General features: G+C 42.8%; 1 protein-coding gene across 2 annotated transcripts; it reads left to right on the top strand.

Annotated features, from left to right (window-relative positions):
• On the top strand, nucleotides 1-27,120 carry IFNAR1 (interferon alpha and beta receptor subunit 1). Of its 2 annotated transcripts, XM_022552797.3 has the most exons (11): nucleotides 1-350; nucleotides 5,379-5,499; nucleotides 11,324-11,505; nucleotides 14,329-14,486; nucleotides 14,601-14,742; nucleotides 15,634-15,748; nucleotides 18,946-19,145; nucleotides 19,255-19,412; nucleotides 21,878-22,028; nucleotides 22,518-22,663; nucleotides 23,881-27,120. In XM_022552797.3, exons 1-11 carry the CDS (start codon nucleotides 278-280, stop codon nucleotides 24,115-24,117), a joined length of 1,683 nt encoding a protein of 560 aa, XP_022408505.2. In that variant the 5' UTR covers nucleotides 1-277; the 3' UTR covers nucleotides 24,118-27,120. The 2 variants fall into 2 exon arrangements, with proteins under 2 accessions (XP_022408505.2, XP_022408506.1); XM_022552798.2 differs by lacking the exon at nucleotides 1-350 and having other exon boundaries at nucleotides 5,397-5,499; nucleotides 11,329-11,505.

Raw genomic sequence — 27,120 nt, 5'->3', positions numbered from 1 at the left:
GTACCGCCTCGGGCCGTAAAGAGGGGTCGTGGGGGAGGGCAGCGGAGGCTGGGCTGCCCACCGGTGTCCCACGCGCGTGCGCGTGGCACGCGCGCAGAAGGGACGGCGCGTGCACGGGAGTCGGTGGGCAGTGGGGCGGGGCGACGCGGAGGTGGGCTTGGTGAGCTTGGCGCGCAGGCCCGGGGACAGCCAGTGCGCCCAACCTTCCTTCGTGCCGCCTCGTCCTACCTGCGGTGGCAGAAGATGTGACTGGAGGGCTGCCGGCGGCCCGCGGACTATGCTCGCGCTCCTGGGCGCGACGACCCTGATGCTGGTCGCTGGGGCGCCGTGGGTGTTGCCCGCAGCTTCAGGTGAGAGATGGCGTTCCCTGGGGCGGGGGCTGGGCGCGAGGCTGGACAGCGGCAGCGTGGGAAACCTCGGACCCGGGAGGGACAGAGGTTCTCTCTGGGAGACCTCTGGTTGTCCGTGGTCGCAGCGCTCACATTGAAACCGACTTGGGCTCGAAAATCAAACGAGAGAAAGTGATGTTCAAGATCTTTCCACACCGCTTGCTTGGGGGCGCCCTCCTCGCCATCCCTTCCGCCCTGTGCCTGTTCCCTGGGCTCCTACCCCGCGGGGCGGGGTGTGGGAGAGCTTTGGTGTCGAGTTTGTTTCCGTCCGAAAAATCCGGCAGCTCGACTGGACTTTTTAATAATAAACAAGGCTTTAGCCACGAGCTATGTGCTGCTGTTTCTTCAATTTAGTAAACAGTTACTTGGTCCCATGTGGGAGGGGGATAAGGTTTGCAAGCATTTCTCTGCCCTCAGGATTCGTACAATCTAATAAAAAAAAATAATAATAAAAGAAAAATACAAAGCCAAAATACAAAGGCTGGGAGCCACCAAGCTAATTTGCTGCCTTTCTTAACTTAGCTGGGATGCATGGAGGAATGGCAGCTATCATACGGTTGACTTTGTAGTGAGAAGGGGGACTCGGTGTCCCCCTTCGTCTTTGTAGGCCCAGAGACAAACAGGGCCTAGCAGCTGAGAGCAGGAATCCAGGAGTTGGTGAGGCTGCCTAGAGGGCTTAAAACACCTGTTTGTTTAGAAAAGCATATCCTTATTTTCTGGGGTACATGGTATCCTATCTATCTTGTCCTAAAAAATAAAACAGCCAGTTGGTTATTTTACCAGCATAATGGGTTTCTTCCAGAATAACAGAGGAATTGCAATTTGGGACAAGCAAGTTAGGTCAAAAACCTTAGGCAAGTCCAACAACAAAAAGAGAAGAAGGTGACTTGATAGAGAAAAAGGAGGAAGTTGGGTGGGGCTGTTTTGAGAGAAAGTCTATTGGAGGAAAGCAAGAGTTCAGGATGGTGCTGCTTTCCCCATTGGCTGGGCTTGTTGCTGGTAGAAGAGAATTCTTCCTCCTGGGGTCTGGAATTGATGGTGAGTGAAAGTGCATGAAGGCTCCAGCTTCTGGCCTCCTGACTTCATTTTAAATGATGTTTCCTTTATTCTGTTTCACACCTATTTCTCAAACTCTTCCACATACATGGTATATAGTATATGGGTACTAGGGTCCTGGTGTAACCCCTGGTAATTTCTTTTGTTCATGAAAAATTTGCCTTAAACTCATGTTTGCTTTCGTATAAAAAGACTTTCCCCAGAATTTTCATGTAAAATTAACATTTCTGGAGGGTGTTCATTAAGATCACAATTTTAATCTAGATTAGAGGAGAGCTAAAATAAACTTCATATACAACTGGTATTTATTGCCCTCCTAACTGTGTACCAGGCACTACTCTTAGTGTTTTAAAGGTATGAACTCATTTAGCTTTCAGAACAAAGCTAGGCACTGTTATCCTTATTTTACAGAGGAGTGGACTGAGGCCATATAGCTAGCCAGTGCTTTAGGAGGAAATCAAACCCTGAGAATCTGGCCTCAAAGCCCTGGGGCCTAAGGCTAGACTTTTTCTAAAGGTCACACAATTTAGTTCTTGATTATCCACCTATATGTTAAGGGCTTAGTTATCTTTCAATTAACTAATCTACTTTTTTCTCAAAAGAATAGCAACGTTGAAAACGAAATGAAATGTTAACCCTAACTTGAGATCATAATGTTGCTTTATGTTTCAAAATCATCAAACTGTTCATACTTTCAAACCTAGTAAATGCAACTCTGGGATCCTAGTCTAAGAAAACTATCCAAACTATGGGAGGAAATTTATATCTGTATAGATGTATGTGTCTGGATTTATGTCAGACTTAAAAATATAGTAAACCATGGGACTTCCCTGGTGGCGCAGTGGATAAGACTCCGCACTCCCAGTGCAGGGGGCCCGGGTTCGATCCCTGGTCAGGGAACTAGATCCCACATGCATGCCGCAACTAAGAGTTTGCACGCCGCAACTAAGGAGCCCGTGTGCCGCAACTAAGGAGCTGGCGAGCCGCAACTAAGGAGCCCATGAGCCACAACTAAGGAGCCCACCTGCCGCAACTAAGACCCAGCACAACCAAATAAATAAATAAATACTAAAAATGTATATATATAATAAACCATTTCTAGTCATCAATATGAATGTGAAGGGTTGAAGCAACCAATTGTATAAATAGAAATATTGGATTAAGTACCCTTTTATATATTTTACATGCTAAAGGTTGAAATAAACTATTATCAAAGGGATATTGCTAATACTAATAGAACAAAATCTATGAACTCTAAAATCCTATTTAATAACTATTTCCAAGTCCCTGTCCATTTATCAGTCAATTATTTGTTTGCCTCCCAAATGCCAAGATGCCTCTAACTCCAGGGTCTCCTTCCCTTAGGAGCAGAAGGATTTCATCTCTGAGGAAATACCTGGCTCTACCCCAGGTATCAAATTGCTGCATCCTATCTCAGGGCCCAGAATTACTAGAATTAGAATATTCTGGGCTGGAGACTACAAATGCCATCAGACCTTTTGTTAACCCCATAAACCCAGTCACTGTCCTTTGGCTGCATAGAATCTCTAAAATTCCAACAACTGGGATGGGGATTAAGTTTAGAGTGGGATACGAGGGAGTAATTCTATTCGGTGATGATGTCTCGGAGAATAGGAGTGTAAAATAGAAAATGTGGGTGGGGAGACTCAATGAGTACCTCCCCAAATTAAAAAGAAAAATCAGAAAATGTTTCCTCAGCTGTCTCCCCTTTTGACTCCATACCATAATATCTTTAACCGGAAAGTAGAGGCAGCAATCCTAATAAATAAAAGTTCTATACAAGGACCTCTGTAGTAGAAAGTCTGTGAGGAGATAACATCCTTGTCCTGAAGCAGAAGTAAAGGCTAGAAATATTGCAGGGAAAAGAGTAAACTTAAAAGCTGGTCTTTTAAAAATTGTAATTTATCATCATGAAAGATCAGTCCTTTGTGATATGGAAAAAGTTCCTGTGCACTCAGCATTAGTCTGAGGACTCTGTAAAATGCAGGTTAAGTATGAAGCTATGTATACCTTGCCTTAAGGAACTTCCAGTATGGTTGGAGGTTGTGTTTAACATAAAGAAGCAATTTTTTAAAATAAATGTATTTATTTTATTTATTTATTTTTGGCTGCGTCGCATCTTCGTTGCTGCGCATGGGCTTTCTCTAGTTGCGGCGAGCAGGGGCTATAGCTCTTCATTGCGGTGCGCAGGCTTCTCACTGCGGTGGCTTCCCCTGTTGCGGAGCACGGGCTCTAGGCGCGTAGGCTTCAGTAGTCATGGCATGCGGGCTCAGTAGTTGTGGCTCGCGAGCTCTAGAGCTTAGGCTCAGTAGTTGTGGTGCACGGGCTTAGTTGCTCCGCAGCATGTGGGGTATTCCCGGACCAGGGCTCAAACCCGTGTCCCCTGCATTGGCAGGCAGATTCTTAACCACTGCGCCACCAGGGAAGTCCCAAAGAAGCAATTTTTTAAAAGACGTCTTCAATCAGCAAGTTTTGAGAGCCTGTTAGATGTCGGGTACGGTGCTGAGTATATCTACTTTAGTGTGAAATTGAGTGGTGCAGATTCATGATGCAGCATGTAAAGAAAGAGCAAGGTTGGCATGAGCTGCAGTATTTGAGGAAGGTTTTCTGTTAGGGGGCAAACTTGAGCTGGGTCTTGGAGGATTTGGGCTGTCAGAGAGGAAGAGAAACGCTATTTGGAGAGGCCAAAAAGGAAAAAGCAGAAGAGAGGGCATCCAACTGGTGGAAGATTTGTACTAGAAGTATAAGAAATAAAGGGGGAAAAAGAAAAAAAGAAATGGCAAGGGGTGGGGGGGTTATAAATTAGGAGTATGGGAGTAACTGATACAAACTACTATACATAAAATAAATAAGCAACAAGGATTTACTGTATAACACAGGGAACTATATTCAGTATCTTGTGATAACCTAAAATGGAAAATAATCTGCAACATGTATATATAAAACTGAATCACTTTGCTGTACACCTGAAGCTAACACAGTATTGTAAATCAACTACACTTCAGTTTTTTAAAAAAGCATAAGAAATAAAATAGGTCTCTAGATGGAAGTCCTTAAAAATAAACAGAAGGGGCTTCCCTGGTGGTGCAGTGGTTGGGAGTCCGCCTGCCGATGCAGGAAATACAGGGTCGAGCCCTGGTCCGGGGAGATCCCACATGCCGCAGAGCAGCAGGGCCCGTGAGTCATGGCCGCTGAGCCTGCACGTCCAGAGCCTGTGCTCCGCAGCGGGAGAGGCCACAGCAGTGAGAGGCCCGCGTACCGGGAAAAAAAAAAAACAAAAAACCCAGAAGGGTTCAGACGATACATTCAGTGATCAAGACCCTTTCAGGTTCCTGTAGGGCTTGGGTGACGTGATAAACTTTTATATCTCTATCGATTTTCTTATGTGAATGTTTGGTTCCTATGAATAGTTGTCAGCTCTGAAACCACATCTGTTCAGCTCTCTATCAGAATATATCCCTCTCTGAACATCGTATGCGAAACCAAATTGAGGCTGTTAAACAGTGCAACCCTGTATCCTTTACGTCAGTATCACTTCTAAGACCAAAGAAAAATACGATTTTTATACAGAGACTTTTTTTTTCCAGTTAAAAGACAATGCTTACCTTTTTATGATTTATTTTTTCTACCTTTATTGATATATAATTGATATATAATGTTTGCTTTTTATAGATTTTAAAAAACCAACTCTCTCGAATGCAGAGATAGAAATAATTAGTAGCCTCCCTGTCCTGAGAGCAAGCAGTAGGTTTTTTAAGATTTCTTTATATACTTAACTTTTATATTTTATATTTAAATGTATTCATTCTCCAATCAGTGATGTGAAGAATAACATTTAAAAATATATAAAATATCTATAGTATGTATATATGTGTGTATGTATAACTATTTTCTTTCTTACTGCCTTGACAGGGGGAACAAATCTAAAATCTGAAAATGGCAGGGTCTGCATCATTGATGACAACTTTATCCTGCAGTGGAACAGCAGCCGTGAGTCTGTCAGGAATGTGACTTTTTCAGCAGAGTATAAAATGTACGTTACTCTACTTATTGATTTGCTGAATAATTTTTACCACTTTAACACCATAAATTTTTTTTTCAGATTTAGGAAACATTTGGTTTTTCCATTTTTTAAAGAAAATGCCTATTTTGCATAATATTTATAACTTCATTTCTACAAATAGAGACACAGTCAAATTCATCTTTGGGTATTAAAGCAAGAGATTTGGGGGACGAGGCTAGCAGACAGCTTCTGTAGTCCACAGCCATACCTTCTCTGTTCTGTGTGCTCCAACTTCTTTAAATTTATTTATTTATTTATTTATTTTTGGCTGTCTTGGGTCTTCGTTTCTGTGCGAGGGCTTTCTCTAGTTGTGGCAAGCGGGGGCCACTCTTCATCGCGGTGCGCGGGCCTCTCACTGTCACGGCCTCTCTTGCTGCGGAGCACAGGCTCCAGAAGCGCAGGCTCAGTAGTTGTGGCTCACGGGCCCAGTTGCTCCGCGGCATGTGGGATCTTCCCGGACCAGGGCTCGAACCCATGTCCGCTGCATTGGCAGGCAGACTCTCAACCACTGCGCCACCAAGGAAGCCCTCCAACTTCTTTAAATATAAATTAGGGGCTGACCTAGAGCATACCTTGAGGATATGGAAGAGTGCCCCTAAAGGTCTAGCCACGGTCTTGCAATAGGCTTCTGTGGTCAGGCTTTCCTCTTGTCTCCATCATACACAAAGTTTTAATTCTAGATACACTTTATAAACATCAGTATATTGGACCCTGCCTTCCCACAGACTCAGTGTTTCTGGTGTTTCTGCCTCTTCCCTAGTGCTAACTTTCTACTTAATGATTGCCAAGAGGATAGGCAGACAGGGAGTTGTGGACGAAGGGATTACAGAGGGAAATACCACTCAGGAAGTACAGTACTTTGCTTTGGGTTCTGGGACCCTGTCTGCTAACCATGATCCCTCTCCAAGAAAGAGCAGGCAGGGAATCAGGCAGTGAAGAAACAGGGTGTAGGACCTCTAGAACCAGGATTCCACCACTTCAGCCACAGCCCGGTTGTTCTCCAGTTGATGGTTAGTAATTTGTGTCTGTGTGTATATACAGTTGACCCTTGAACAATGGCGGGGGTTAGGGATGGCCACCCCACCCAACCCCCATCCCGTGCAGTCGGAAATCTGAGTATAACTTTACAGTAGGCCCTCCATATCTGCGGTTACGCATCTGTGGATTCAACCAACCCTAGGTCGTGTAGTGCTGTAACGTGTATTTATTGAAAGAAATCTGCGTGTAAGTGGGCTCACACAGTTCAAACCCGTGTTGCTCAGGGGTCAACCATATATATGTATACACATACACACACACACACACACACACACACATATGGTTTTTCTCAGAGCTGATAATTTAACAGTTTTCATCTTTAGAGATTTTCTTTAAATTGAACTTTGAGTTTTGTTACCAAATTTGTTCTTTGCCTTAGTTCAGAATGTTGTTATGAAACAACTATTTTAGGTATAATAGAGATTATTTCAGATTCCTTTATTTAAAATTACCCTTGTAGGGCTTCCCTGGTGGCGCAGTGGTTGAGAGTCCGCCTGCCGATGCAGGGGACACGGGTTCGTGCCCCGGTCCGGGAAGATCCCACATGCCGCGGAGCGGCTGGGCCCGTGAGCCATGGCCGCTGAGCCTGCGTGTCCGGAGTCTGTGCTCCGCAACGGGAGAGGCCATAACAGTGAGAGGCCCGCGTACCGAAAAATAAATAAATAAAAAGAAATAAATAAAATTACCCTTGTAGGGGCTTCCCTGGTGGCGCAGTCATTAAGAATCTGCCTGCCAATGCAGGGGACATGGGTTTGAGCCCTGGTCCGGGAAGATCCCACATGCCGCGGAGCAACCGAGCCCGTGCACCACAACTACTGAAGCCCGCGTGCTTAGAGCCTGTGCTCCGCAACAGGAGAAGCCACCACAATGAGAAGCCCGCGCACCGCAACGAAGAGTAGCCCCCGCTCGCCGCAACTAGAGAAAGCCTGCGTGCAGCAACGAAGACCCAACATAGCCACAAAAAAAAAAAATTAAATTAAAAAATAAATAAATAATAATAAAATAAAATTACCCTTGTAATAAAGAACAGAGCCATAGACAGTGCTCTCGTGTTCTTGTTCTTTCACACGTTCTGTCACTTCTACTAAATTCTCCAGTTCATGATAATTTGTCGGTTCTGACTTTAGTATCCAATGCACTATTTCAGTGTGTTCTTTCTCTATTCTGTTCTGCTAGCTTTATAAACAATTGCCTTGTAAGAACATGCCAGGTCACAAGTTTGGGGAGCCAGTTTAGCGGTTAGTGTGATGTAGTGTTATATGAACTTGAGCCAGGCTGCTTGGGTTTAACTCTATCCTCTGCTACTTATTCTCTCTGTCACAGTTTCTTTATCTGTTAAGTAAAGATAAAAAATTAGTATGATCATATGTAATTTATCATTCAAACCAGGATACTTCTGAGAGTGAACAGAAGCGCTTGATTTTAGATAAGCTGGAACAATAAGGTTAAACCAGGACAGTCCCAGGCAGACTGGCCTGGGACACCCCAGTGATGAAGCATCTAAGTCGGAAGGCTATTGTGAGTGTTGCACAATTGTGTATCAAGTGCGCATAACAGTGGTGCAGAGAACGTGATCAACCAAAGTGTAGTTAATGTCAGCAGCAGACAGATATTTTTTTCAATATAGCGTTTCTCAGAACATTAGACATATCACTGGTGATAAATGATACACAGACACATCAATAAGCTGCTGGGATACCAGCGCCTGTAGAACATATGCTTATCTAAGACGTCAGTGTTTGTGACTTATATCTAAAATGTATTATGGGGACTTCCCTGGTGGCACAGTGGGTTAAGAATCCACCTGCCAATGTAGGGGACACAGGTTTGAGCCCTGGTCCGGGAAGATCCCACTTGCCACAGAGCAACTAAGCCCATGCGTCACAACTACTGAGCCTGCGCTCTAGAGCCCACGAGCCACAACTACTGAGCCCCCGTGCCACAACTACTGAAGCCTGCGTGCCTAGAGCCCACGCTCTGCAACAAGAGAAGCCACCGCAATGGGAAGCCCGCACACCGCAATGAAGAGTAGCCCCCGCTTGCTGCAACTAGAGAAAGCCCACGCGCAGCAACCAAGACCCAGTACAGCCAAAAATAAAAATAAATTAATTAACTAAATAAATGAATTTATTTATTTATTTAAAATAAATAAAATGTATTATGAGATATGTAGTGTGCAGTCTTCATTCAACAAACATTGAATGCCTTTTATGCCAAACACTCTTCTGGGTACTTGGAATACGTTAGTGAATAGGAGAGATAAAGATGGCATGAAGTTTTATTATGAAACTGGTTTTATGAAATGAATTTTCTGTTGGTTACACATTTATTTTCAAGTTATATTTCTGTTGTGATCTAAACACTGTATATGATAAAGTTTGTTTTTTTTTTAAGAAAATATAAAAGTAGCTACTACTGTAGTAGCTCCCTTACATGCAGAAGCAGTTGTAATAGAGTGGGCAGCTGCATCTCCTGGAGCAGGAAAGACAGATGTAAAGAGTGAGGGTGGGTTAAAACCATCTCAAGGCTTAGTTTTAAATTTTTTATAAGGTTTTCTGTTGAGTATAATGAAAGTTCTCCATATAAACGGACCAGAAATGCTTTACTGACCTTTTGCCTGGAGCTCATTTTATTTGACCCTCTATGCACCTGATTTAAAGAGGTCTGTGTACCGTACCCACTTCCCAGACTTCCTTAATCTTCTAATTTCTCTGGAATTATATTTTCTAATAAATGACATTTGAGGGGAAAAACAATCGGAATTTTTGGTTTAGATTTTTAAAGTCTGGATTTTAAAAAAATAGATTCTGTTGTGGAGGAGTTTCTCAGGAAGATTTGCATTTAAATCAAGGTATTATTAATGCCAACTCTAATCTCAAAGCTCAGATAGGTAAAGAAGGGGAAACTCGCCAGGAATGAAGTGTATATGGTAGTGTATATTATTGGTAACTTTTTTTTTTTTTTGGCTATGTTGGGTCTTTGTTGCTCCACGCGGGCTTTCTCCAGTTGCAGCGAGTGTGGGCTATTCTTCATTGCGGTGCGCGGGTTTCTCATTGCCGTGGCTTCTCTTGTTGCGGAGCACAGGCTCTAGGTGCACGGGCTTCAGTAGTTGCAGCACGCAGGCTCAGTAGTTGTGGCTCGCGGGATTAGTTGCTCCACGGCATGTGGGATCTTCCCAGACCAGGGATAGAACCCTTGTCCCTTGCATGGGCAGGCGGATTCTTAACCACTGTGCCACCAGGGAAGTCCCAGTAACTTTTTTTGTGTGCGGGCCTCTCACTGTTGTGGCCTCTCCTGTTGCAGAGCACAGGCTCCGGACGCGCAGGCTCAGCGGCCATGGGTCACAGGCCCAGCTGCTCTGCGGCATGTGGGATCTTCCCAGACCGGGGCACGAACCCGTGTCCCCTGCATCGGAAGGTGGACTCTCAACCACTGCACCACCAGGGAAGCCCCCCCAGTAACTTTTTAAAGATTTTTCTTTTTTGAAAAATAAGGTAGACTTGAATTGGAGTCAGCACAAACATTATTTAGATATCATCCCTAATTTCTATTAGCTTTTAATAAAGAGCATCCTTAGCTTTTTATTAAAGATGCTTTAGGGACTTCCCTGGTGGTCCAGTGGTTAAGACTATGTGCTCCCAGTGCAGGGGGCCTGGGTTCGATCCCTGGTCAGGGAACTAGATCCCACACGCATGCCGCAACTAAGAGCCCACATGCTGCAACTAAAAACAAAAAAAAGATCCCACATGCTGCAATGAAGATCCCCAGTGCCACAACTAAGACCCGGTGCAGACAAATAAATATTTTTAAAAATAAATTAATTTTTAAAAAAAAATAAACATGCTTTAGCATCTTTAAAATGAGGTCTACAATATTACCCAAAAAAATAAAAATCAGCTAGTGCTAGAACTATGAATTAGGCTTGACAGAAATGCCTTCTCAGAGGATAGTTTCTCTGTTTGGTTTAAGGCAGACAGGGCTTACCACAGGCAAACATTTTGAAATCTAATGTTTGTTTTCTGTCCCTCACCTTCACTTCAGCCTCCTGTCCACTTTGTAGCAACATGTCCTTTCTGTTTAAGGCACTCTGTGCCAACTTAGTTTCTTCACATGCTTAAAAAAAATCTAATATCACCCAAACTTTTTACTGGACTAAATCCACATTGAGAAGTTTGTTAGTTTATGTTAACATTTTAAGTTCTTTGTTTCTAGTCATGTAACAAAGGAATTATAGAGATCAGTATGCAGAAGGAATGGTTTGGTTTTGAGAAGAGCAGAGGAAATTCTCAAACCATACTGATTCTGAGGTCTTCCTTAGGGTTAGTAAGTCTCTTCATAGGAAGAGGTCAGAAGGGAATCATCAAATCCACTTCCCAAATTTTCAGTAAGGAAGAGAGGATCCAGAATACAAAGTAGTTGGCCAAAAGTCACACAACTATCTTTAACAAAGCCAACAGTAAGTCCACTTTTATCTTATGGGTTCTTTCCTTCTCTGCTTCTTTGAAATCCTAATGCATTAGGATTTTTTACATTAAAAAGTTAACTATATGTCAGAATTATTCCATTGTATAAATAATAACTTGGTATATATATATTGAAAAAGAGTAGAATGTTACACACAAAAATATTGTCAGGACATTAACTCAAGTAGAAGAAATAACTACTTACACTTTATAATGTTAATGTAAATAGAAAACATGTTTGTCACTCTTGTATTTATAACGTCCATTCATTCGTTTGCTTTTTTATCTTGAAGACCAGGAATGGAAAATTGGAAGAAGTTGCCTGGGTGTCAGCATATTACTAGTACCGAATGCAACTTTTCTTCAGTCAAGCTTAAAAATGTTTATGAAAAAATTGAATTGCGCATAAGAGCAGAAAAAGGAAACAACACTTCTCAATGGCATGAGGTTAAGCCATTTATACCATTTCAAGAAGGTAAGGAGTTGCCAGCTGAATTACACTGTATTCTTTATTAAATATTACCAGAACAGCCTCTTCCCAGGCCCATTCATTTACATGATATAAAATCTCCCATCTTTAAAAACAAACAAACAAACAAACAAGGATTCCCTTAAACCGGTGTCTCCTTCCTGCTATGGCATCATTTTCCTGCTTTCCCTACGGTGCAGGGGACCCCAAACCACCCCTTCCACCCCGGGCTGCGCAGCAGGAGGTGAGTGTCGTGAGTGTCGGGCGAGCGAGCGAAGCTTCATCTACCGCTCCCCACCGCTCCCCACCGCTCCTCACCGCTCCCCACTGCTCCCCACTGCTTTTCATCTCTTCCCACCGCTCCCCACCACTCCCCACCACTCTTCACCACTCCCCACTGCTCCTCACCGCTCTTCATCTCTCCCCATCGCTCCCACCACTCCCCACCGCTCCTCACCGCTCCCCACCGCTCCTCACCGCTCCCCACCGCTCCCCACCGCTCCTCACCGCTCCCCACCGCTCCTCACCGCTCCCCACCGCTCCTCACCGCTCCCCACTGCTTCCCACTGCTCTTCATCTCTCCCCACCGCTCCCCACTGCTCCCCACCACTCTTCACCACTCCCCACTGCTCTTCACCACTCCCCACCGCTCTTCATCTCTCCCCACTGCTCCCCACGGCTCCCCACCGCTCCTCACCGCTCCCCACTGCTCCTCACCGCTCCCCACCGCTCCTCACTGCTCCCCACCGCTCCCCACCACTCTTCACCGCTCCCCACCACTCCTCACCGCTCTTCATCTCTCCCCACCGCTTGCATTACCGCCTGAACCATCTCCTCCCATCACTGCTGCCCCCACCAATCCGTGGAAATATTGTCTTCCACAAAACTGGTCCCTGGTGCCAAAAAGGTTGGGGACTGCTGCTATAGTGGTTGTTCTCAAAGTGTGGTCTCCAGGACCCTTTCAGGCAGTCTATAAAGTCCAAACTATTTTCTTAATAATTCTAAGACTTACTTGTCTTTTTCATTTCGATTCTCTCGTGAGTGTACTCTGGAGTTTTCTAGAGGCTGTTTGATGTGAAATGGTCACTGACTGAATGCAGAAGTAGGTGTGAGACACAGCTGCCTTCTTTATTAAGCCAGACATTAAAGAGATTTGAACAAAATGTGAAATAGCACCACTTTCCTCACTAAGCTTTTTGGCTTGTTTGTTTTGGGAAATATAGTCATTTTTTATCACATAGTGGGTTTTATCATTACTATTTTTTAATGAATTGGTAGATATTTTAAATTTTTATCAATTTTAATGTTTAATATGCTAAATATTCAATGACATAGCCCATGTAAACAAAAGCTCTTTAGGACCCTCAGTTTCTCTAAGAGTGTAAAGGGGTCCCAAGACCAAACAGTTTGAGAACCACTGCCCTATACCAAAACTCACACAAGAATGATCTGTACCCCTTCTCTGTACACTTTTCCTCCCACGCCCTCTTCAGCCCTCTCCATCTGAGCTTTGTTCCCCATCACTACCCTAAAACTACTCTTGCCGAGGTCACCGTGACCTCCACAATGCCTAGTGGATTCCCTGTCCTCTTCTAGCCCAGTTCCCCTGTGGCATCGGCGTGATCATCACTCCCTTCTTCCTGAAACCCTCCCATCTCTGATCTCTAGGGCGCTGCCCTTTCCTGGCTCTCCTGCTGCTCTTTGGTTGCTCCTTTGTCAGTTTCTTCTCATCCCCCAGACCTTTAAATGTTGGACAGCTGCAGGGCTCAGTCTGCAGGGCTTGGTCGTTGAACCTCTTCTCCTACGCCCCCTCCACCAGGAATCGTATGGCTTTCAACATCATCTGTGCTCTTGACTCCCCAAATTATATCACTCCAGCCCCATTCCTTCCCCTTACCTTAGACTCATATCACCAGCTCTCTCTTCAGCATCTCTACTTAGAGGTCTACAAGTCGTCTCAAGTTTAAAATGTCAGACAGAGCTCTTGATTTTCCCCCTCCAGACCTGCTCTTCTTGCAGTGTTTTTCATCTCGGTTAATGACATCACCTATTTATTTGCTCAGGCCAAGAGCCCTGGCATCACCTTTGACATCTCTTTCTCTCATGCAACATCCAGTCCATCAACAAATGCTGAGTGATCAACCTTCAGAGTATATCCTGAATCGGATCCCTTCTCACTTCCACCCCCGCTACCAGCCTTCGCCAGGCCACTTCCATTTGTCACTTGAACTCCTGTGGTAGCTTCCCTGCTTCCTCACACATCAACCAGGGTGATCTTTCCTGGATGTGAATCAGGTCTCAGCAGTCCTCCAGAGACTACAGACTCAGACTACAGAGTTCTGCCTGTTACCTGGCTTCTAGCTGCCTCTCTGATCTCATTTTCTACCACTCAGCCATTCAAGCGCCTCCTACTGTCTCTTGAAAATGGTGAGCACATTCCCATCTCAGGGGCTCTGCCCTTGGTGCCCCCTCAGCTGGGGATGCTTCTCCCCTCGAGACTTGCATGACTGACTCCCTCACCTTGTTCAGGTTTCAGCTCAAAGTCTCGGGGAGCCTTCTCCTCACTAACTTACCTAAAACAGCTCTTGCTGCCATTCTCTGTCCCGTTATGTTACTTCATTTTTTCTTATAGCACACATGACCTTATAGCATTATATGCACTTGTTTATTTGGGATTTTTGGCCACATCCCTCACTAAAGTGTGAGCTCCACGAGGGATTTTCTCCATTTTATATGCCAGGCACATATTAAGTGCTTAGAATTGTTTGTTGTATGAATGTTTGGGCTTGTATTCGTGAACTTACATAGTAAATGTTTTTATTTTTACAGCTCAGATTGGTCCTCTAGATGTACATTTAGAAGCTGAAGATAAGGCAATAATAATAAACATCTCTCCTCCTGGGACAAAAGATAGTGTCATGTGGGCTATGGATCATTCCAGCTTTATATATAGCTTAGTTATCTGGAAAAACTCTTCAAGTCTAGAAGTAAGCATTAATTTTATCTTTGTTTGATGTGAGAGAAGAGTGACATGAATTAATTCTAAAACTTGACTTTTTACTTTTTTAAAGAACAGACTTCTTTTTTTTTTTTAATTATAGGAAAGGACTGAAACTGTTTATTCCAGAGATAAAATTTATAAACTCTCACCAGAGACTACTTATTGTTTAAAAGTTAAAGCAGAACTACGTTCACCAAGAAGAGTTGGTTTCTATAGTCCAGTGTATTGTATAAACACCACAGGTAAGGAGGAAGTCTTGCTTCAGATTCAATAACTATGTATATAAATTGGCAACCTATTAATTTTGGCATTTTTCCAATAGTTGCTAAAGCTTATGTGATGGTTTAATAGACATTAAAACAAAGGCATTCTAACAGCATTTACGTAAGCAACAAATGTTATTTGGGGTTTTTGTCTCAAGTAAATAGGAATGAAAATTTTGCAGAAGATCCAAGTATTTTCTAATGAAAAAAATTGTTTTTATTCAGAATCCACAAGAAAGGGAGGTAGTTGCTAGAAGAACAGTTAGTCTTCCAAAAAGTTTACCTTTATAGATGAAATGTTAAAATATGAAAGCATCCTGATACATTTAATCAGTGACATCTTGCCAACGATTAAGGTTTAAGGGCAGGAGCTTGGATTTATTATTTTAATTATAAGTTTAATATGCTTTGTTTTTAAAATCAAACAGTATAGAAGGGTTTAAAGGTTTCCTCTCCTGCCTCCTGACCCCCAATTCCATTTACCAGAGATAAGTATCACCAGCAGTCTGTGTACAACCTTTCATACTTTTTTCAGGGCTTATGTAAGTATATACTTGGACTTAACAGTTTTGGGGTTTTTGTCTTTTAAATTAAAAACTAAGGTCCTGCCAGATATATTTTGAACTTGCTTGTTTAACCCAATATATTGAGGCTCTCTTTTCGCGTCGGCACATATAGATCTATCACATTCTTTTAAATGGCTGTGTAGTATTCCCCTGTGTGAATACACACCATAACTTATTTCGCTGTTACGTCATTATGATAAGACGCAAGCCTTTTATCTTCTCGATCATGCTGTTAGGAATTCTAGCCATCTGCCATCTCACTGGAGGAAATGTGTGTGTGTTTTTTGTGCTCTTTGTCTTCTAGAGAAACACAAAGTGCCTTCACCAGAAAATATACAAATCGATGCTGAAAATCAGGTCTATGTCCTTAAATGGGATTACGCACATGAAAACACGACTTTTCGAGCTCAGTGGTCCCAGTAAGTTCTAGTCCATAAATGTCCTTTTGCAGTTCATTTTGCCCAGTTTGTTAGGTTTCTTTTCACTTGGCTTCAGCCACCTGCTGCTCCGTGCACACGTGTGGCCTGATGGAAAGGTGGTTGTGATATACTGGAACTGTGAGTGTTTAATTCTAGTCCCAGGATGTCATTGAGCTAATCACTTAACTTCTTTGGGCCTCAGTTTCTTCACTTGTTGTAAAATGGGTGTATTCTAATAATATCTAGTGTTCTTACCGGCTCTCTTTTTTTTTTGAAGGTGTGATTCTAGTTGCATGTGCTATTTCCTCAATCTGGAATACTTGACACATGGCCGTGATCTTTTCTTCAGAACCCACTTCTTCCATGAGTCCTTGAAATGATCTGAGTCCAGTCACTCTGTCGTGTTCAATTCAAGTTAGCCTTCCCATTGTCTTGATTATTTTAGTGGCTTTGGCAGATTTTTTAGTGATTGCTTTGGTGGGAAATTAAGAAAGTTGGAGAGAACTGGGCTCTACGTGATTGAGTAGAGACCAGCCGAATGTGAGTGAAGCTTAGCACCACGTGAGTGGAAAAGGACTGCATGAGTTTATACTAGTTGGAAAACTGTAGGGGATAAGTAGAGAGGGAGGAGAGAAGAGGGTAATCAAGTGGAAGGTGAAGTGGACTGTGGGAAAGAAAGAGATACTGAGGACTGAGGAATAGAGGGGCCAAAGGCAAGTATAGGTAAAGCAGGAAGGGAGGAGTGAGAGGAAAGAGACTAGAAAGACACAGAAGAAACGAGGGAAAAGGGAAGTCAGTACTGCTGTGATTGATTACTTTCAACCCTTTGGTGTTAGTTTCGAAGCAGTAACAGTTTGTATAATAAACGCATTCATGTCATACACGCCCTTACGGATACACACACACACACACACACACACACACACACACCACACACACAGATCAGGAAACTGTACAGGAGGAGTCTTTCATGTATTCTTCACTTTCAAAAGCATGTTAAACAGTAGGGCCACAGACTAGACAGGGATGGGGGTTTCTGATGGCTGGTCTCTAAGTTTCTTTTGGGTCCTTAGCACACCGTACAAAGCACTAAAGGAATCGTAAAGGTACAGCAGAATGAAACACATGGTGCTAGAAATCCGAAGCAGTTATCTGCCTTTGCATAGCAAAATGTGATTTAGGACTGAGGAGTGGAGTACAGACTATAAGGGTTACAGAAGTCAGAAGCGTAAAGGTGGATGGGGCTGGAGAGACCGAAGAAGCCCTCTGGAAGGAGATGCAGTGTGAACCAGGCCTTGATTGCTGAGTCACATATTTTTAAATGACAAGAGAGGGCATCCCAGGCAGGGGCTACACACAGGGGAAAGCTCAGGATATGAAGAGACAAAATTAGGTCGGGGTAACGAGGAGGTGTTCATTTCTCATTGCTCTGTAACAAACTACCACAAACTTAGCAGCTTAAAACACACTGTTGGGCTTCCCTGGTGGCGCAGTGGTTGAGAGTCCACCTGCCGATGCAGGGGACGCGGGTTCGTGCCCCGGTCCGGGAAGATCCCACATGCCGCGGAGCGGCTGGGCCCATGAGCCATGACCGCTGAGCCTGTGCGTCCGGAGTCTGTGCTCTGCAATGGGAGAGGCCACAACAGTGAGAGGCCCACGTACCGCAAAAAAAAAAAAAAAACCACACTGTTTATTATCTGTCCGTGACTTTGGGTCAGGAGTCCAGGTGTGGCTTAGCTGGGTTCTCTGCTCAGGGTCTCGCAAGGCTGCAGTTCAGGTGTCAGCTGGGGTGCTGTCTCGTACAAGCTGTCTCGTGCTGTCTCCTTAGCTCATGTGGTGGTTGGCAGAATCCATTTCTTGCAGCTGCAGAACTCATGGTGACCTGCTTCTTGGGGACCATCAACAGAGAGAATCTCTGTCCTCTAGAACCTCTAGACCCTCTTTTAAAGGGCTTATCTGATCAGGTCAGGCCCACCCAGGATAGGCTCTCATTTGATAAACTCAGAGTCAACTGGTTTGGGACCTTGATTTCATTCGTAAGATCCCTTCACCTTTGCCAAATAATGTAACCTAATCAAGAGTTCATGGATCCTGCCCACACTGAGGCGGAAGGGATCACGTAGGGCTTGTGCACCAGCAGGTAGGAATTTGGGGGGCCAGTTTGGAATTTTGCCGACAAGAAGGGAGGACCTGCTTTGAGAGTAGCAGAACATTTGGGCCTGGGAGAGCAATGAGAGAGAACATGGAATTAATAGGATGGCATAAGCCTAGGCTTAGCCCCAGACTGCCCTGTAGGCATTTGAGTGCCATTGGGAATTTTGTGTTGAGGGACGGGTAACGTGAGGCCTGTGTTTGAGGAGGGTGAAGGTGGCCACATTGTGTGTGGTGCAGCAGGACTAAGGAGACAGGACAGACAAGGGGACAAGTCAGGAGGCCGTTACAGTTCCAGGCTTGAACTGAGATGCTTGGAGCTGTTGGTTTCTGAGCAGCTGACTTACCCTCTCCAGGCCCAGTCTTACTCTGTGCAGACTTGCTCTTAGGACACTGGTGTGTATCTCTGATACAGCACCTACCCACAGGTGTGCTGGTACGTTTAGCAGCTGGCTTTCCAGAAGGGAAAAGCCTTATCTGTAGCATTTGCCAGTTTTTATAATATAACTACTCCTATTATGGCCACTGTCAAGCTCCCAACAGCAGGTCACTGAACATGCATTTGGGAAGATGGCCAGTAAGCCCTCCGTCATATAGCGTTTCCGCCGCATAGACGCGATAGACGTAACTAGCCTTGAGCATAGATAATAAAATGTAGGAAAATAATTAGGACAAGATGAGTTTTGAGTATTTATTACTTTTGTTTTTAATATAATTTATTTATTTGTAAGTTTATGTAACTTAACTTTTAAAAGTGGCTGTATTTAGCAACTAGCTGGCAGCATTCCTGAAAATTCAGCAGTTGTTTCTGTGCACCGGTACGAGCCAGCTCTAGCACACCACTACCTTATCACACTCTGGAGCAAGATCTTTGGTTTTCTTTTGTGAACATGTCTCTTCCACCATCCTATGAGTTTCCTGAGGGTGAGGACCGTTTATCTCTGTAACCTTAGCCCCTAACAGAGTGTCTAGTGTATTATAGGTATTCAGTAAATGTTTACTAAATTAATGTGTTTGGAATAAAAAACACTTTTTTGTCTTAAAAGTGAGTTTTTAAAAAGGATTCCTGGGAGTCATTCAGACAAATGGAAACAAATACCAAACTGTGAAGATGTCGAAACTACCCACTGTGTGATTCCTCAAAATGCTTTCCCAGAAGGAATTCACCGTATCCGTGTACAAGCATCTGTTGGAAATAACACATCTTTTTGGTCTGAAGAGAAAATATTTAATACTGAAATGAAAAGTAAGCCGATAGTTTTTACTTTACATTGTAATTCTCCAATTTGGTGCGAACTCTTCAAATTGGTTTTTTAGTCTAATTTGAACTTTGTGTCTTTACACATTTTTTCTAGCTATCATATTTCCTCCAGTCATTAGCATGAAATCCGTTAATGATGACTCACTGCACGTCTCTATCGGTGCTCCAAAAGAGTCTGAAAACAAGTCTGTGAACCAGCTTTACCCACTAATTTATGAAGTTATTTTTTGGGAAAACACTTCAAACGCTGAGGTAAAAAGACTATGTAGTATAGGTTTATAATTTAGAGTTATAACTGTGGTTTGGTTAAACAAAGCTTGAAGTTAAAATTCTAGGGAAATTTTTAAACTTTAAGACTATGTGATTAACTCAAATATTTACAATAGGAAGAAATGAGCATTTCCCATGTTTTACACAGTAAGAGTTACGATCACCTGCATCTGGGCCCCAGTTAATTGTCGTTGTTGTTATTGTTGTCTCTTTGGCCACGCCACGTGGCATGCAGGATCTTAGTTCCCCGACCAGGGATGGAACCCGTGCCCCCTGCAGTGGAAGCACGGAGTCCTAACCACTAGACTGCCAGGGAAGTCCCCCCCACCCCCCGCAAGTTAGTTTTTAAAATTCAGATCCTGGGCTTATTCCCTCTCAGTCAGAATCTCTGGGGGTAGAACTCAGGAATTTGTATTTTTAACAGGATTCTCAGGTGTTCATGAACCAGGGTTTCTCAACACTCTTGACATTTGGGTTGGCTGATTCTTTGTTGCGGGAGCTTCCTTGTGCATTATAGGATGGCTAGCAATACCATTGGCCACTACCCACTAGATGCCTGTAGCGCTCCGTCCCAGTTCTGACAACCCAAAATACCTCCAGATATTGCCACATATCCCCTGGGGGTGGGGCACCTCCAAGAGGGCAAAAATTGGTTTTTAGGGCGCAAAAGAATCTTAGCTGTTACAGTGGTTCGTGACCCTCCAGGAGGAAAACCTCCCTCGAGTGTTCAACTTCGCCCAGCAAAATCTTATTCAACTTTGTAAAGGGGGAGGGATTAGGAAAAAATAGTCTAAAAAGGCTCCTTAGGGGAGTAGTCATGACAAAAGGGTTGAGAAACACTTGTTTAAACCCTAAAATTCAAAAACCACTGACAAAGCTAATATACATCAGATAATCCGCATTATTCCTAGATCACTTTTCCCTGTGGAATTACAATCAAGGAATCAACCTTTAAAAATCTTGTGCACATAAGTTGGTAAACTCTGTAACTTCATTTTCTGTTGAAAATCTAAGAAAATTCCAGCAACTTGGCTAGTTTCATTTTAACTATCTGAACACTCTGTAGCCATAGCAGAATTTAGCCCTGTTGAGCACGATGGTTAGTTCTCAGTCATCCCTAGATCAGAAAGATCTAAATTTGTGTCTCAAGCCCCCAAATTGTGTAACCTTAGGCAAGGTGGTTAACTGCTAAAACTTTGTTTCCTCTCCTCTAAAGTGGTGGTGGTCATAGTAACTTAATTTTTTTTTTTTAATTGGGGTATAGTTGTTTTACACTGTTGTGTTAGTTTCCACTGTACAGCGAAGTGGAGTTCCCTGTGCTATACAGCAGGTTCTCTCATTAGTTATCCATTTTATACATATTACGTTGTAACTTAATTTTTTTTGAAAGGATGTTTATAAGGTTTAAAATGAGGTAAATTATATGAAAATACATACCACATTGCTTGACAAATAGTAGATTCAGTAACTTTTCTTTTTCCTTTGGCCATCCTATGCTGGGTAACACATCAATAATTACAATTGTAATAACAACTCAAATTTATTGAATACTCATTATGCATCAGGCACTGGGCTAAGTATTTTACATGAATCGTCTCAATCATTCTTCAACCCCGCCAGACAGTTTGATTAAATTACTATTCAGCAAATACTTGGGATGGAATATTCATTACTGCCTCATTGATACGAGGCTGTAAACAGTGGAAGGGGAGTGGATGTGGTATGAGCAGAGGCCTTAAGTGCGCATGCATGCTTCTCCCATTTGTCAAGAGGAAAGCAAGCTCCATGTGGTCTCTGGCCCCAGGCGGATGGGAGACTGTGGAGCAGACCTAAACCTGATCCACGGCCTCAGTGAGCGTTCCCCCAGCACTTTGGGACACTCACGAGTAAGAAAAACAAATATCTTTTGAGCCACAGGCTGTTTTGTTACACAGCATTGCACAACATTATTTTGTTGGCCTTGTAATGTTTTGTTATACAACATTACTGTGGCAATAGCCGACTAATACAAATAGGAGTAATAATTGTCCTCACTTTACAGATCTGGGAGTAGGGCCCAGGGAACTTAAATAACTTGCCTAAGGCCACGTAGCTGTGAGTGATATCTTGCTACAGGCAGTTTGAGGCCAGAACCTCTGCACTTAATTGTTCTGCCACTAAACAGAGATAACATGATGGTGATTAAACCAAATCAGCATGTACTTATAAAATAAATTAGAGTCGTCTCAGGAACATATTTTTTTTTTTGACAGCAGCCGTGTTTAACTTTTGAGTTTGGTTATAATGTGTTGTCCAAAACAAATTTATATTTCTCAAACATATACCAACTAAGTGTTTGGGAGAGGCCAATCTTAGCTTGACTATTTAAGGAATTCAGAAAATAGATATTCCCTGTATGAGTTCTTGGGGTTCTAAATTTTATCAACGATTTACTTATTTTTTTATAGAGAAAAGTTGTAGAGAAAAGAACTGATGTTACCTTTCCTAACTTGAAACCGCTGACTGTATACTGTGTGAAAGCCAAAGCACTCACTGAGAATGGCAAGTGGAATAAAAGCAGTGTTTTTAGTGCTACTGTGTGTGAGAAAACAAAACCAGGTCAGAATCTTTGATTGCATCTTTTCTTTTTTAATGTAACAAGACTTAATAAAAATAACCAATTCATTGAAAGTTGTAAAATATTTCCTTTCTACCACAAAAATATAGAGAATATTTTCTTCATGAACTGTGTGAGTACTTCACGCCGAGCCTTCCAGTTTTAGAAAATATTTTTAATAGTCAACTTAGTTCAGTGGTTTTTATATGCTTTATATTTCATGCATATCTGCATAATTAATTTCCTTTCATTATTACTCTTAGAATTTAACGAGACTATTTTAATTTTTTATATAATCCTTAATATAATTATTATGTGGCAATCCCTTAATTAGTTCAGTTGTGAATTTTTTTGTTATTGTTGGTATTATTTAATAGAATGTATATTTCCTTTCACGTGGCTGTATTTGTTTCACACAGACTGTCAGCAGTCTTAATGTATTTGTGTGTCAAAACCTATATAGATGCTAAACACCATTTATTTGTTTTTAGGAAATACTTCCAAAACCTGGCTTATAGCTGGAATTTGCACTGCGTTATTTTCTATCATTGTTATCATTTATGTTGTGAAAGTCCTCTTGAGATGTATCAATTATGTGTTCTTTCCATCAAGTAAACCTCCTTCCACTGTAGATGAGGTATGTTACTTTTCTTTTCAACAGTTAACTGGATTTTTCTTAAAATGAATGGGAAATATATTTGATTTCAACAGAATGTAAATGTTTTCTTGATATTCAGAAAATAATACAGACTGATTTGGGGTTTTTTTCTTCAGAGTTTCAGGAAATTAACTTTAGAAACGGTCATTTAATAGACTATAACATAGAAGAGTAAGGTGTGTCCTTAATCTCATATTTTTTGGCAGCTTGGTTACTGTGGCACTTGTTTTACCGTTGAAAGTCTGTATTCACAAAAAGATTAAAACATTCTCATCAGTGCAAAAACTGTATTCTGTGGATAAAATCACAGAAAACGAAGGCGCAGAACATGAGTCTCCTTTCACGGCACCTCAGTGTTTTGGTTGGCAGAGTTAGTGAAGGTACTGAGCGCGGACACCACCCTGCGGGTGGTGTGTTCACTGGAGCAGCTTCCACGCTGCCTGCCCTGTTTCAGGTTCCCCAGGCTTTGGAGCCAGAGACCTGAAGGTGAATTGTTGATGGGCTGTAGTGTATTTGCACTTACTGGCTCTGTGAACTTGAGCAGCTCTCTTAAGGGTACTTGAGCAAGTGCCCGTAGACTGTAAAACAGAGCCAGTAGTACCATCCTGCAGAATTGGGAGGACCGAAGGAGATAAACCAGAAGGGCCTAACACTGTACAAACGTTCCATAAATATGAACCGTTTTACTCTTTTATGCCTGAGTTTTTAAATATCATTTCTATATACTCTTCTATTCAGAGCTGTTATTTAAAGAACTTAAAACTATCAAGTTACAATAGCTTTTTATTCTTAGTGGGACAGGGAAATATGAATTCCTCCCTGTGCTTTTTCTGGGTATTTGTGGATTAGATACCAAAATTTTTATTATGTCAAAATAAAATGTCCCAAATCCCAGTGTTCTCCCTTTCCTTCCTCGCCCACACTCTTCCACTCCCCACCCCTGATAGCACAGTGGACCTTTCTTAGGGACTCTTCATATAATTCCCAAAAACAATACCAACATGTACGTGACCTCACTAGTGATGGTCTTATTCTAAATGTTATAGTGCAATCGATACGCTCTTAGCTTGCTTTTTAATATGCATGTCAAAAGATAGGGTTTCTAGAAAACTTAAGAAACCACAGCTTATTAGAACTAGAAAACTAGTTTTTGTGATTTTAAATAATCTGTTTCTGTTCCTTCCCTTTTGAATTAGTATTTCTCTGAACAGCCAGTAAGGAATCTACTCCTTTCCACTTCTGAGGAACAAACGGAAAGATGTTCTATAATTGAAAATGCAAACACTATTACTGTAATAGAAGAGACTAATCCAATTGAAGATCACAAAAAGTACAATTCCCAAACTAGTCAAGATTCAGGAAACTATTCTAATGAAGACGAAAACAGTGGAAGTAAAATAAGTGAAGAACTTCTGGAACAGGAAACTGTGTGACCAGGAATGAACTCGAAAATACTAGGGAGTCTTGCGGGAGTTGCAGTGGGAGCCTGGGCTCCTCGCTCCTCTCAGTAACTAGCAAGAGAATATTTGCTTGTGGGGGAAGAAAGATCATCTTCAGATCGTAGGTCCTAAAAATACAGGCAAGCACTTAAGTATTTGAAAGGAATTTGGAGAAGAGCTCTCTACATTCTTTTCCACGTGTAAGGTCTTGAAAGACCTGTCATGGGACCGCCCTGGATGAGAGAAGTTAAATCCAGAAGATGCCCTCTGTCTTCCTAATGATTCCCTAAGCTCCACCGCGCCGTCGCGTGGTAAGGGCGGCGCTTGTGTTCCCATCGGCTGATACCGTCGCCGTGCTGCCACTGCTGCTGCATATGCCATCTGTCCCTTCTCCATCCCGGTATTACAGTCCATTATTTTTCAGGACACATTTAGAACATTTGGTCTTTTCTTTGGACACGGAAGTAGGCCCTTTGGAAATGTCTTTAGAAAAGCCCGAATACCACCATCACTTGGTTTTCTGAAAAGGTAGCTTACTCTGGAAAACAGCTGCAGATGCCAGAAACATGGTATGGTCCTTACAGATTTTCCAGGGGAATTCTATCCGTTTACCAATTACATTGGCTTCTACATCACAGTTACCTATCCCTTCTACGGTTTAGGATTAAAACCAGATAATCTTTTGCTATATGTCCGTGAAGGCTTCCTGATTCAGAACATTGGAACAATAGCTTCTAAAATTACAGAGAAATGGGAAACTACCTGAGTAGATAGCCTACTATTATCTTTTAAGATATGGGAGTATGTGACATTAGTCACAGTGGATGTAAGAAGTCTTGGGACCAGAAAATGGTACTGAGAGAAGAGACAGAGTAAGAAGTAGAGTAATTCAGTAGGAAAGAAGCAGGTGGCTTTAGCGAAAAACAAGAATCATGTGTGTAATCAACTGTTGATGACTAACTTCCTGAGGGTGGTTTGTTTTTGTGGCTTATCTGTATCATTTCTAACACCAGGCCAGCTTCTCTACGCCATCTGGAAGTATTCAGGTACCCCTTCTGCTCAGCCTACATGCACTCAAGAAAATGCAAATTATTTATTATCAAGGTGTGGGAGGAAATGTACCTGGGAAGAAAACCTAATTTTTAAAATATGTAATGCCTTTCAAAGGCATCTATAGCTTATTTTTAAATGATTCGCTATTTGGGATTATTCATGGAGATCCTGCAGAGGAGGGAAGTGTAGGAATTCTGGTGGCCTCTGAGGCCGGGTTCTCAGCTTCGGTCGTTGCAGAAGGACCAGTGAAAGGGAGGGGAGATGGAGCTACCCAGAGCATCACGGCAGGCCAGTCTTATTTACACAGTGGTCCGCTGTGGTCTTCTGGGTGGAAGAAAAGGTTGAAAGCAGCTGCCCTGGGAGGGGCTGTGACGCTCAGCACGTCCTCTGCAGAGCACACCGTGTGCTTCCCTGGACCTCGGTCCAGCTCCTAGGGGAGCACACAGTATGGGCCAGGGATCCCCGCCGAGGCAGTTCTCTGCTGCGGAATCCCTACAGGGACCCACGCACACCTTTGATCCTGCTGACCGGAGGCCTTTGGTTCAAAGCAGATCTGGGTTGGCCCTTCGCTTGTAAAGGCCCTGTCAGTGGGAATTTGCCTCTGTAGCGAGGAAGGGAGGAACATGCCAGGACCCTGCCAGCCCGGGCTTCCACGCTGTGTCAGTGCGACAGGCCTGGTCAGCACGCGGGCCCGGGATTTACCACAGGAAGAAGGCTGCTTCAGAATGGACATCCCAAAGGGAAGCAGCGCCTTCATGGGATGTGGAAGAGGGAAAACTCGGGCATTAGGATGAAAAGACACCACAGAAGTCGCCAGGTCCCTGGATGTGGGAGTCTGTGTGTCTTTGGGGTTTAGGACCCCCTGTGGTTTTCAGCGAACAAGCATCTGAGCAGCAGCGAACAAAAAACCCTCGATTTTGCCTTGTCTTCTGACCTAAAAATGCAATTCCATCCCCTTCTTCTTTGTGGTCCACATGTAGCTTAATCAGGATGTGCTTGTAAAGTGACAAGTATTTTTTCTGAAGCATAGTTTACTTGGAAATACCATATACTTGGGAGCACCAATAAATTGCCTCAGAACTACAATACTGATAGTTCTTGGAGAAGCTAGATATAACCTACGCATTTATGTAAAAGATTTGTATCATTGCAGCCAGAAATAATGTATTCATACGTAATGTAGATTAACATATATGTAAGTGGTGACATACGTCTGTAAACATACATGCATACTTACACCTACACGTGCACATGCATGACGTGGGCCATACTCCAATAGTACAGCCATAAAGACTTAGCATAGCTTCTAGTTAGAAAAGTATAAATGCTGCTGGAGAACCATGAACTAAACAGTCTGACCAGAAATTTGCAACCTATAAAAAAGTTATTTCAAAAATATAATTGAGAGTTTGTATCTTTTCCCCAAACTGTGACCTTCAAAGCAGCCTCTGATGGCTCCTAAGAATTTGGAGAGTGTACAGAAACTTTGCCTACCTGCCCGCTCCTCCCCGTAACCCTTTGACTACCTGACATGTTTGTTTCGTGCTGTCTGTCTGCCCCCCAGGGGACCGGAAGCTCTGTGAGAGCAGGAATTTACTTTCACTTATTACTGTATCCCCAGCACCTACCACAGTGTGGTGCCTCACACGGAAAAAGTGCGCAGGAAATAACTGTCAAATGACTGAAATCTAAAATTTGAACCAAATGGGTGTTTCTGACACTGTTTGTGTGTCTTGTTGAGTTGTGGAAGGACACAACCATGTCTCCAATGTTTCTATGCAGTGAGCTTTGTATCTTATTTCATTTGTACTTTGTCTTAACCCCCATTGCTGTTTTTTAAACAGTTTGTTAAACAGTTTTCTGTAATAAGCGCTGAGGCCAAAAGTCTTGGGTTTTATGGTGGTTCTGCTTGAACTGATTAAACATGCATCACAGGAGTGGCAA

Source organism: Delphinapterus leucas, chromosome 4 (genome assembly GCF_059928025.1).
Source record: "Delphinapterus leucas isolate spDelLeu-1000000601 "Yukka" chromosome 4, BTC_Dleu_Yukka2, whole genome shotgun sequence".
In the NCBI taxonomy this organism is placed as follows: Eukaryota; Metazoa; Chordata; class Mammalia; order Artiodactyla; family Monodontidae; genus Delphinapterus; species Delphinapterus leucas.
This window is presented reverse-complemented; position numbering and strand designations above follow the sequence as displayed.

Excerpts from the sequence above, each read along its gene's own strand:
- IFNAR1 (XM_022552797.3), top strand. The coding sequence starts at position 278 with ATGCTCGCGCTCCTGGGCGCGACGACCCTGATGCTGGTCGCTGGGGCG. Across the intron at positions 19,413-21,877 it reads AAAACACTTCAAACGCTGAG|AGAAAAGTTGTAGAGAAAAG; the intron begins GTAAAAAGACTA and ends ATTTTTTTATAG. Across the intron at positions 22,029-22,517 it reads GTGTGAGAAAACAAAACCAG|GAAATACTTCCAAAACCTGG; the intron begins GTCAGAATCTTT and ends ATTTGTTTTTAG.